The sequence below is a fragment of the Saccopteryx leptura genome, chromosome 4, assembly GCF_036850995.1.
Source record: "Saccopteryx leptura isolate mSacLep1 chromosome 4, mSacLep1_pri_phased_curated, whole genome shotgun sequence".
NCBI lineage: Eukaryota > Metazoa > Chordata > Mammalia > Chiroptera > Emballonuridae > Saccopteryx > Saccopteryx leptura.
The window spans coordinates 2,043,928-2,056,930 of NC_089506.1; the positions used below are offsets into that span (position 1 = coordinate 2,043,928).

The 13,003-nt window shown below is 47.3% G+C and overlaps 1 protein-coding gene across 1 annotated transcript in view; it reads right to left on the reverse strand.

Moving 5' to 3' along the window:
* CSMD1 (CUB and Sushi multiple domains 1) overlaps positions 1 to 13,003 on the reverse strand; it is a 1,728,861-nt gene that overhangs the window by 535,715 nt on the left and 1,180,143 nt on the right. Inside the window, exon 8 of the mRNA XM_066382147.1 lies at positions 4,876 to 4,963. Coding sequence (XP_066238244.1) covers positions 4,876 to 4,963 — 88 coding nt within the window. The remainder of the gene's footprint in view (positions 1 to 4,875; positions 4,964 to 13,003) is intronic.

Genomic DNA, 13,003 nt, shown 5'->3' on the forward strand with positions numbered 1-13,003 from the left:
AGACAAAACTGAATTGCCTTTCATTAAAAACAGCCTCAGAAAGATTTTATAAACAATTAAGAATATCCTCCCTCTGCTTAAAACACCAGCATTTATAGCAAACTTATTACATGCTGGGCACACGTACATGTCATGTCAGCTCATGGGCATAAGGTATCTCCACATGGCTGTGGTCTCCCAGCTCTGTATGAACACACGTGGGTTCCACGGTCATGTGGGGGAAGACGGTCAGTACACCAATACAGAACTTGCATTTTGGATGCCCATGGCAGTCCCAAAAATTGTCAGTAGGGATGTCATTGTGTTTTAATTTAACTGCAATAATGCAAATATCTGAATAGTGTGTTTCTTTCTTCATACGTTCTTTCTCCTTATAACTACAGCAAGAATTTTTATTCTGGATGGAGTCAACTCACATGTTGAATATGTCTTCTCTCTAAGTGTGGTCCACAGACCCCTGAAGTGGGTTGTGAGACTTTCTCAGGGGGTGTAAAAATTTTGTAAGAATAGTAAGATGTTACATGTTCTCTCACATGTTGCCATTTCCACTAGTGGTGTAAGTGCAATGGTGAGCAACACTGGTAGTGAGTGACCTACCACAAAGTAAGGTGACAGCACTATCACTAGGAAGTTTTCTGATAAGATGTATAGTGATATTAACAGATGTGATGTTGTTGATATTGTATGTTGAAATGCACAAAAAAAAAGGAAATGCATGAATATCTGAAAAATTCCTAACTCAATAAATTATTATTTGCTAATGACCTATGCAGGATGGTATAAAACTATGCATGTCTAAAGCAATAATTCAAGACAGAAGCTATATAGATCAACATATTTTAGTATAAGAAAGTATAAAATTTTTATTATGTGATTTCATATTTCATAATGCAGGCAACATTTAAGAAGATAGCCCTTGTCAATTTTATAATAGTATTAAATAAGAGTAAGCATAATTATTTGAAAAGGTTATTAAAATGTTCATTCCTATTAAACAATATGTGAGGACAGAATTTTTAAAACATATTTAACTGGCCCTGGCAGGTTGGTACAGTGGTAGAGTGTCAGCCCGGCATGTGGGTGCCCTGGGCTTGATTCCCGGCCAGGGCACCCAGGAGAAGCAACTATCTGCTTCTCCACCCCTCCCCTCTCCCTTTTCTTTCTCTCTCTCTCTCTCTTCCCCTCCTGCAGCCATGGCCCAGTTGGAGCAAGTTGGCCCAGGCACTGAGGATGGCTCCATGGCCTCTGCCTCAGGCACAGCAATGGGTCCAGATGGGCAGAGCATCTCACCATAGGAAGCTCATTAGGTGGATCTTGGTCAGAGCACATATGGGAGTCTGTCCTCTGCCTCCCTACTTCTCACTTTCTATTTATATATATTTAACCAAAAAAATGTAGTATGACATATTGAGTGCAAAAACAGATAGAAGGATCTATAAAGTATTACCATTCTAACAATAATTAAGTAAAAGCTGGAGTGGCTATTTTAATAGAAGGCAATGTTGATTTCAGGGCAAAGAATATTTCCAAGGAGAAAGAAAGTCACTTTATAATATCAAAAGTATAAATTTCTTAAAAGGACATAACAATTTTAAACATACATGTACCTACTAACAAAGCTTCAAAATTCATTAAGTAAAAACTGATAAAGCTACAATGAGAAACAAGACAAAGCCACAAGTGCAGAAGACTTTGTACCTCTCTTAATAACAGAGTAAGAGGCAAAAAAACGTCTGTAAGGACATTAAAAACTTGAATAAAACATCAACTACTTGACCTAATTGACATTTCTACAACACTCCACCGAAATATGACATATGTTCTTCTCCAGGCACGTGGAATTTTTGCCAATATAGAGCATTTTTATGCCAGAAAGCAACTGTCAATAAATTCAAAAGTACTGAAGAAAGATAAAGTATGTACTCTGAGCACAAAACCCTTGGAAAGTCCTTAGATGTTTGGGAACTTTTAAATAGACCATAGATCAAAGAAATAATCACAGGAAAAATAGAAACTATTGTGAATTACAAGAAAAGGAAAACATAAAATTTATGGTATGCAGTTAAAGCCGTTCTTAGAATAAAATTACCACTGAACATCCACATTAGGAAGGCAAAAAGGACTGCAATCACAGCTTCAATCTTAAGAAATAAGAAAAAGAAGAGCAAGTAAATCACATCACCATCAAGAAAAGTAACATAATAAAAGATACAGTAGAAATCAATGAAATACATGACAAGTAAAGCAACAGAAGAAAAGCCGTAAAACCAGGTGTGGGTTTTTGGGGGGTATTTTGGTTTTGTTTCTTTTCTTGGTTGTTGTTAAGAAAATCAATACTTTGACATTCTCTAGTCAGAAAATTGGGTAAAAGAGAAAACAGAAATTAACATCAGAAATTAGAACTGGCAGGAATTAACAATTTAAAGGGCCCTGGCCGGTGGGCTGAGTGGTAGAGCGTCGGCCTGGCATGCAGGGGTCCCGGGTTCGATTCCCGGCCAGGGCACACAGGAGAAGCGCCCATCTGCTTCTCCACCCCTCCCCTTCTCCTTCCTCTCTGTCTCTCTCTTCCCCTCCCGCAGCGAGGCTCCATTGGAGCAAAGATGGCCCGGGCGCTGGGGATGGCTCCTTGGCCTCTGCCCCAGGCACTAGAGTGGCTCTGGTCACGACAGAGCGACGCCCCGGAGGGGCAGAGCATCGCCCCCTAGTGGGCAGAGCGTTGCCCCTGGTGGGCGTGCCGGGTGGATCCCGGTCGGGCGCATGCGGGAGTCTGTCTGACTGTCTTTCCCCGTTTCCAGCTTCGGAAAAATACAAAAACAAAACAAACAAACAAACAAAAAAACAATTTAAAGAATTAGAAGGAAATATTACGTAGAACTTGATGCCAATAATTTTGACACTCTAAAGTTAAATAAAATCCTTAAAAGATACAAACTGCCAAAGCTAATGCAAGTGCAGACATGTAGACTGAGTATGTCTGTCAGCAGAAATAAAGTCAAATTTCTTTTTTTCCTTTTTTTTTGTGACAGAGACACAGAGAAAGACAGAGAGAGGGACAGATAGGAATAGACAGACAGAAAGGGAGAAAGATGAGAGGCATCAATTCTTTGTTGCAGCTCCTTAGTTGTTCATTGATTGTTTTCTCGTATGTGCCTTGACCGGGGGACTACAGTAGAGCAAGTGGCCCCTTGCTCAAATCAGCAACCTTGGGCCTCAAGCCAGCAACCTTTGGGCTCAAGCCAGTGACCATGGAATCATGCCTATGATCCCATGCTCAAGCCAGCGACCTTTGGGTTTAAGCCAGCGACCCCATGCTCAAGCTGGTAAGTCCACACTCAAGCAAGATGAAGCCACACATAAGCCAGCAACCTTGGGGTTTTGAACCTGGGTCGTCTGCATCCCAGTCCAGTGTTCTATCCACTGCACCACCACCAAGTCAGGCAAATCTCCCCAAATTTTAAGAAAGATATGTTACCAATCCTACAGAAACTCTTTCAGGTTACTCAAGAAGAGAGACTATGTCTCATTAATTTCATGAGACCAGGACTACACTGATAGCAAAACAAGTTTACGTCATCACAAGAAAAGTCTGTAAACCAATATCTTTTATGACCATATATACAAACAACCTAAAAGACATCCAATCAAATCCAACAGTATGTAAACAAAAGTAGTACATTGAAACCACATAAATTTTACCACAGAATGCGGTCAGAAAAATCAATGAACTTCATATTAACAACCTCAATAAACAAAAGGATCATATCAATAGATGTAGAAAAGCTTTTGACAACACTTTATATCCATTTCTCATGATATACTTCCAACAAGCTAAAAATAAAAAGGCACTTCTCAACCTGATAAAAGGCATCTATGAAAAATGTAAAACTAGTATCAACTCTCCAAGATGAAGACTAGAATGCTTCCCAGGTAAGATCGGGAAGGAGGCAAGAATGAATCATCCCGGCTACTTAACACAGGTCCCAGCCAGTGTCTTCAGGCAAGGAAGAGGAAGAGAAGACATTCTGGTTTAAAGACAAAACTAAAACTGCCTTTATTTGCACACGACAGTATCATTCAGGGAAATGAAAAATGGTCCTATGAATTATACACTCCTCTTTCTTCCCTACACTCTTAGTGTTTTCTACCCGTTTTTAGGTCATTTCATAGGCTAACCTCCCTACACGTATCCTTCTTCTTTCTCTCTCATAAAAACAGCGGGGTTACAGGAAGGAGAAACACAGGTCTGCTCCTCTCACTGCTTCATTGCGAAGCTTTCTCAGATGCATTTCCATCTGGGGTGATTTGGAAAAGGAGTTTCGTGAACTAGCTGAAAGAATGACAAAAACCCAGAGAAACAGCACTAATTATCACGACCACATTCATAATGTAATAACTGGAGAGGGGTCTTGAGCTCATCATGACCCTCCTAAAACAAATCGTAACGTTGCTGAAATAAAATTTTAATGACTGCCACTTATAGTCATCCTAATGAAAGTTTATTTAATGAAATAATTATGAAGCTATAGTTAAATTTTTGCTGCATCGATTTTTTTTAAACATTAACCAAAATGCGTTAGACTCTTGGAAGTTAACAAATTAAAGCAAGGGGAAAAAAACCCCACCCCTGGAGACACATTTTGATCACATACGTTTTTTGAATTAAAATGTTAATATTGGGTCATAGCGGGAAAGCTGTCAACCCAAGAGGTCACGGCATCTTCAGCACAAATTCAGAGTTCCTCAAATAACATTAGCTGCGTAACAATTGAGGAGCTATGCCTCTGAGTCGAAAGAACAAGAGATTCACAAAGGACAAGCCCACATTGCCTGGGTGTTAGAAAGCACCGTGCCTTTCCGTCACTGCTCCGTCCCTACCTGAAGTCGGATCCGGTCCTCTTCCCGTTCTCCGGAGTCCCAGGGTCTGGACACATGTCAGAAACCAAAGCAACGCCTCCTTGACTCACTGTAACGCAAGAGAGAGAGACATTGTTATAACTTTGCCTAGCTGTGGAGGAATACCCAGGGAATAAATTTGCATCAGGCAGATTTGGTTCCTAAAATATGATGACTTAAAATGTGATTTCTTTAAGAACTAAGACCGTTTAACTACATTAAAAATAAACCTCTACTCTTATTTCTGGAAAACAAAGAGTCCTTATCCCATGACAGGATTCCAGTATTCTTTGGTTTGAAGCCTTCTTCTATTGAAGAGGTCAACATTAAATATACAGCTAGTGCTCGACTTACGCCCGGGAATGGTTCCAACAGACCGGTCGTAACATGATTTGGTTGTAAGTTGAGTAGGTTATATGTACAGTACTGTGAAATGATGTTATAAAAATCTTTAAGTCATATTTTATAATTTTATTTCATTATTGTTATATATCATAATTTTCTTTGTTCATTTTATGCCATTTGTATCATCTCTGCACCATTTTGTTTCTTATATTTACATTCATCAGGTTTAAGTAAAATACTGCATTACTAGTACAACTGGTTTACTATTTGCAAAGACAATTTCCTCTTGGTAGACATCTTGGGAGGGGTTGGATGAAAAATATCTAAGACACAAAACACAATTGCTGTACCGAGTCTGGGATAACAGTTGAAATGGTGCACATGGAGATGGTAGTGCTGCCGGAAGCTGGTCCGCACTGTCGTACACCCAGCTGGGCAACGCTTGTGCTGCCAGACGCAGAGCAGTTGGGCTAGCGATTGTGGTCCTAAGTTGCATAGGTCGTAAGTCGATCAATATTTGTAAAAACATCTTATTTGCTCAATATGATCAAGTTGATGACAAGTTACAATTAATAGCATGAGAGCTGCCTGGTGAAAAGGCCTAAGTTTACACAGAAGAAAAAGACTGTCCTGGCCAGATAACTCGGTTGGTTAGAGTATCGTCCCAAAATAGATTGCCGGTTCAATCCCCGGTCAGGGCACATGCAGAAACAGATCTCTGTTCCCGTCTTCCTCTCTCTCTCTCTCTCTCCCCCTTCCTCTCTCACTAAAATCAATAAATTAAAAAAAAAAAAAAAGGAAGACTTCATCTATTCCCATGGATGAAACACAGACGTCATCTATTAAGCTCTAAGCAAGAGATATTTTAAATAAAATGACCTGTTGCATTTTCTAACATCAAGCACGTCCACTGTTGAACTAAGAGGACTGGATTTCCTGGACACGTGCTGGTCTCTCTCCTGAATCTGCCCATGAACACTTGGGCTGTGGTCCAATCACAAGCTTCTTGAAGGATTCTTTTGCTTATCAGATAGGGTTGGCTGCTACTCCGACATTCACGCCACCGTATTTAATGTGTCCACCCCAACCGAGAAAGGAGTAGAAAAGCAGATGGTCCCTCCGAGCTCAGAGAGATGCCTTCCCAGAGGCGTCACTGTAGACTTTTCTCAAGTCTCACTGACGGAACTGAGTCACAAGCCAGGAGCTGAGCAGGCTGCTGGAGAAAATGACGGCACTGCCTTTTCTCCATGTCACTTAAAAATAATCCAGCAAGTTGGGCAGTGACACCAGCCAGATGTCAGCAAGAGAAACTGCATGCCATCAATCTGTCGTGGAAACATCAAATAAACAACTGCTGACAAAATTAACTTGGCAGGAGCTCTGAGAGCCAGCCAAAGACCCAGAGCAACCAAGCAACCAAGCAAGTGCCTAACAAAGAAAAAGCCACCTTCACAATCCTAGAAAAATGCAGATTTCTTATTGTCCTTGTCACACACCTTCCCTGCCGTGTCACAGTGCAGGTGGGAGGAAGGAGCCTACTCCTGGTGTTCCCACTGGGGTCCAGGAGCTCCGAGGACCTGGTCTGCCATGTCTTGCCTGCCTGGGGGCTTCCCGGAGGGCTGGCACTGCCCCCCCTGACTTGGAGCTCGGGTGGGCAATGGGAGACACAGCTGCCTTTAAAAAGTCACAGTGACTGCAGCCATGTGGACGCCTGGGGCCACATTCTGCAGGCAGAGGACTGCAATGAACACTAAGATCCGGAGAAGCAGCTGGGTGAGGCTCTTTGGGAAATTAGGATAATTTAAAGCACCTGGTGGGGAGGGTGGGGGGAGCACCCACAGAGACCCAGACAGGACGCGTGCTCAGGAGAGACCTGAGAAGCTCTTTCGTCTTTGTTTCAGCTTGATCTCCAGGCTCGGGGCCCCCGACGTAGCAGAGGTCACACAAGCCGCGCTGCAAAGACTGGGAGAGGTAGCTGTGTCTCTCAAAGGCCCGATTTATAAAATATATCACGAGGCGTACAAAGACGTAAGAAAACGTGGCCTATCTAAGAACCAAATTAATCCCCGGAAATAGTCCCTGAAGAAACACATGCGTCACACTTACTACAGGAAGATTTTAAAACAACTGTCTTAATAGGAATTTGAGTCCACAGTAGCTGAACACTTTCAAAACGTGAAGGAAGGTGCAGATAATACAAATCCAAGGAGGTCAACAAAGTCCAAGTAGGAGAACTCACGTAAACCCACGAGGAGACACATATTAAAGACAAAGACAAAACAAAAATCTTGACGGCAGAAAGAGAAAAAGAAGTCATCACGAACAAGGGAGTCCCGATATAACCACCAGGAGCTGTCTCAGCCGGAGCCTCACAGAGCGGAAGCCACTGGGCGATCTCTTGAATTGCTCATAGAAAAATGCTGTCAACTGAGAATTCTGAATCCAGCAAAACAGTCCCTCAGAAATGAGAGAAACCTGACATTACTAGATAGACAAAAGCCAAGCAGTGTCTCTGCTCTTACACCTGCCCTCTGAGCAACGCTAACGGGAATTCCTCAGGTTAGAAGGAAAGGCACTGGGTAGCAACTCAAAACCATGTGGAAATACAATGTTTCTGGCAAAAGTAAATACAAGGAGGAACATAAGAAAACGCTATTTTGTAAATGCGATTTGCAACTCCGCAAATTTGTCTTCTGCAGGATTTAAAGACAAAGCATAAAGAATAATTGGAACTCTATTTGGGTAGGTACATAATAGAGATGGAATTTGAGACATCAATAGTCCAAAGTGCTGAGAAGGCTATAGAGAGAGAGTTCATCAAGGTGTGATCTCCATGGTAACCACAAAGAAAATATTGATGCAACAGACACAGAAAGAAGGGAGAAAGACAACTATGCAACATTTGACTGCAAAGAAGTCAACTGAACACAAAGGAAGATAGCAATAGAGGAAATGAGGGTCAAAAAGCTGTAAGACATACAGAAAACAAACAAAATGGTAATAAAAGTGCTTTCTGATCTGGGATTACCAAAAGTGGGAGTGGAAGCTGCTCTCTGTATGGACTAAACTGTGTCCCTCCAGCATTCACAGGTTGAGGTCCTCACCCTCCACAACCCAGACGTCGGCCGCCTTTGGAGACAGGATCTTTGACGAAGGCATTAAACTCAAATGAGGCCGTGAGAAGGGGCCCTCACCCAATATGACTGGTGTCCTCATAGGGGAGGAGGTTAGGACACAGACGCCCGGGTGGAACACCGCGTGAGGACGCAGACGCCCGGGTGGAACACCGCGTGAGGACGCAGACGCCCGGGTGGAACACCGCGTGAGGACGCAGACGCCCGGGTGGAACACCGCGTGAGGACGCAGACGTCCGGGTGGAACACCGCGTGAGGACACAGACGCGCCCGGGTGGAACACCGCGTGAGGACACAGACGCGCCCGGGTGGAACACCGCGTGAGGACACAGACGCCAGGGTGGAACACCGCGTGAGGACACACATGCGCCCGGGTGGAACACCGCGTGAGGACGCAGACGCGCCCGGGTGGAACACCGCGTGAGGACACACATGCGCCCGGGTGGAACACCGCGTGAGGACGCAGACGTCCGGGTGGAACGCCGCGTGAGGACGCAGACGCCCGGGTGGAACGCCGCGTGAGGACGCAGACGCGCCCGGGTGGAACGCCGCGTGAGGACGCAGACGTCCGGGTGGAACGCCGCGTGAGGACGCAGACGCCCGGGTGGAACGCCGCGTGAGGACGCAGACGCGCCCGGGTGGAACGCCGCGTGAGGACGCAGACGTCCGGGTGGAACACCGCGTGAGGACGCAGACGCCCGGGTGGAACGCCGCGTGAGGACGCAGACGCCCGGGTGAAACGCCGCGTGAGGACGCAGACGCCCGGGTGGAACGCCGCGTGAGGACGCAGACGCGCCCGGGTGGAACGCCGCGTGAGGACGCAGACGTCCGGGTGGAACACCGCGTGAGGACGCAGACGTCCGGGTGGAACGCCGCGTGAGGACGCAGACGCCCGGGTGAAACGCCGCGTGAGGACGCAGACGTCCGGGTGGAACGCCGCGTGAGGACGCAGACGCCCGGGTGGAACGCCGCGTGAGGACGCAGACGCGCCCGGGTGGAACGCCGCGTGAGGACGCAGACGTCCGGGTGGAACGCCGCGTGAGGACGCAGACGCCAGGGTGGAACACCGCGTGAGGACACACATGCGCCCGGGTGGAACACCGCGTGAGGACGCAGACGCGCCCGGGTGGAACACCGCGTGAGGACGCAGACGTCCGGGTGGAACGCCGCGTGAGGACGCAGACGCGCCCGGGTGGAACACCGTGTGAGGACACACATGCGCCCGGGTGGAACACCGCGTGAGGACGCAGACGTCCGGGTGGAACGCCGCGTGAGGACGCAGACGCCCGGGTGGAACACCACATGAGGACACCGGGAGAAGATGCCAGCGGTGGGCCAAGGAGAGAGGCCTCGGAGGACCAACCTCACCGACACTGTGCCCTTGGACCTCCCCCTGCGGAGCGGGGAGAACATGAATTTCTCTCATTGAACCACCCGGGCACTGGACGTTTGCCAGGGCAGCACTGGGCGGCTAATCCCCTCCTCAGCAGGAAGGCCTCGGCTGCCTGAAAGGATTTTAAAGAAAAAAAGAAACAGGACTCCATCGTTTGTACAACTATATTCTGGCTACAACAAACTCACTTCAGATCTGAGGACACAAAGAGGGTGAGAGTGAACAGTAGCCCAGGCACGGAACAGAGAGCAGAGCAGCGGTGGCCAGAAGCCGGGGGAGAGGGGACAGGGACTCCTGTTCACAGGTGCGGAGACTCCGTCGAATGAGGACGGGAGCACTCTGGGGAAGACAGTGCAGCTGGAGTCCCAGTCGTGTGAACGCACGTGAGGCCACAGAACTGCGTGTGCAAAACGGATCAGATGGTGACTTTCCCACCCTGAGCACTCCTCCACGGCGGGCGCTCCCCCAAGTCTGAATCTGCACCCAGCGTTTCTCTCCAACCCCAGGATTTCAGTCTGTGCCACCTCTCAGTCTCCAACCCCAGGATTTCAGTCTGTGCCACCTCTCAGTCTCCAGCCCCAGGATTTCAGTCTGTACCACCTCTCAGTCTCCAACCCCGGGATTTCAGTCTGTACCACCTCTCAGTCTCCAACCCCGGGATTGCAGTCTGTACCACCTCTCAGTCTCCAACCCCAGGATTTCAGTCTGTGCCACCTCTCAGTCTCCAACCCCAGGATTTCAGTCTGTACCACCTCTCAGTCTCCAACCCCGGGATTGCAGTCTGTGCCACCTCTCAGTCTCCAACCCCAGGATTGCAGTCTGTACCACCTCTCAGTCTCCAACCCCAGGATTGCAGTCTGTACCACCTCTCAGTCTCCAACCCCAGGATTTCAGTCTGTGCCACCTCTCAGTCTCCAACCCCGGGATTTCAGTCTGTGCCACCTCTCAGTCTCCAACCCCAGGATTGCAGTCGGTGCCACCTCTCAGTCTCCAGCCCCAGGATTGCAGTCGGTACCACCTCTCAGTCTCCAGCCCCAGGATTCCAGTCTGTACCACCTCTCAGTCTCCAGCCCCAGGATTGCAGTCGGTACCACCTCTCAGTCTCCAACCCCGGGATTTCAGTCTGTGCCACCTCTGGTCACCAGGCAATGGTCCACAGACGTCTCTCCAGTTCCTCTAAACAGATTCCAGATTTCATTGTTTAAACCCAGGCCCTGGGTTCATTCCCAGGCTTCAGATTAGTAATAATAAACATAAAAATAAATAGAAATTTAAACCCCAGTGCAGACGGTTATGGCCACCATAGTTTTTCTGCCAGCATTAGCGAGTGTGTCCTACATCCCCCAGTAAAACAGTTCCTACTGTGTGAGCGAAGCCGGCGTCACCCAGGGGCACGGCCGTCACTGTGTCTGTCCGCAGTGGCCTTCTGCAGCGTGCTCACTGCACCGCTCTGCAGTCCGAGCTGGCCTCACACAGGACGCAAAGGCTGAGACAGGTCCACCGCCATCCCCGCCCCTTCTCTACTTTTCAAGCATGGAAGAGTCGGAGAAAGAAGTGAGGGAAGCTGGAGGGAACCATCCACATCCGATCAGAACGCGCTGGATCTTTTTAAAGATAATGTTGGAGCGGCGTCTTTATTAAAGAAGGGCTCTTGCTGAAATTCCGCAAGAGGAGTGGGAGACGCCACATGGCTCGCAGATGGCAGCAGATAACACACAAGTGACAAGGGTCTAAGTGCAAAGACGCCTCACAGACGGACAGCAGTGTGGTGATTACGGGAGGGAGGAGAAGGGGGTCAGGGGGAACAAAGGTGATGGAGAGAGACTCGACTTGGGGTGATGAACACACACGACAATATACAGGTGATGCGTTGTAGAACTGTACCCCTGAAGCCTGTAGATTTCTATTATATTAACCAATGTCACCCCAATACATCTTGCAGAAATTAAAAAAAAAACCTGGCTGATTTTCTGAAACAGCGATAGACTTTTAATGGACTAATAACAGAAAAAACATGGTGACTAGCATGTACAATAAGCCCCATTAACCCCAACTCCCCCATTTCATCGGAAACCGAAGCTTTCTGGTTGGAGAGTCAGGGAGATGGATCCACACGCGTCAGGACCCCGGGGTCTCCGAGAGACAGGACACAGAAGGGGAATGCTGACTTTACATCATTTCCACTCTAATTCTGTTGAATTCTATCTTTTCAAACCTTGGAGGACACGTGCTGTAGATACGAATAAATATATTAAGCTCTAGTCAACACCTCGGAGATAACACTCAAGACTGGGACTGCTCAGTGAGCGGACTCGTCACCCGTCATTACCTGACACTCACTCGAGATGCAAAACCATGCAAGGGGTCAAACAGATACACGTTAGCTGTAAAAGGCTTTGAACTTAAATTCAGTATTTATACACTATATTTGGTAGACATATTTAAATGGCTTTTCGTCTGACCTGTGGTGATGCAGGGGCTAAAGCATCAACCTGGAACGCTGAGGTCACTTGTTCAAAACCCTGGGCTTGCCTGGTCAAGGCACATACGGGAGTTGATGCTTCCTGCTCCTCCCCCTTCTCTCTCTCCCCTCTCTAAAATGATGAAATAAAGTCTTAAAAAATAAATAAATGGCTTTTTCAAAGCATGTTGACTCCTAATCTCCCATCAGACACTCACAGGATTGATAACAGGTGGGCGGAGCAGTAAGGAGCAGGATCCTCCCCTCCGTACCCTGTCCTCTGAGGACACAGTTTGTGCTGTCAATCACAACTCAGCCGGGATTAATCTGGAGCGGTCTGCACAGCCAGACTCAGGCTGGATAAATCTGGAGTGGTCTGCACAGCCAGACTCAGCCTGGATTAATCTGGAGCCGTCTGCACAGCTAGACTCAGCCTGGATTAATCTGGAGCGGTCTGCACAGCTAGACTCAGGCTGGATTAATCTGGAGCCGTCTGCACAGCTGGACTCAGGCTGGATTAATCTGGAGCCGTCTGCACAGCTGGACTCAGGCTGGATTAATCTGGAGCGGTCTGCACAGCCGGACTCAGCCTGGATTAATCTGGAGCCGTCTGCACAGCTGGATTCAGCCTGGATAAATCTGGAGCAGTCAGCACAGCTGGACTCAGCCTGGAAAAATCTGGAGCCGTCTGCACAGCTAGACTCAGGCTGGATTAATCTGGAGCGGTCTGCACAGCTAGACTCAGGCTGGATAAATCTGGAGCCATCTGCACAGCCA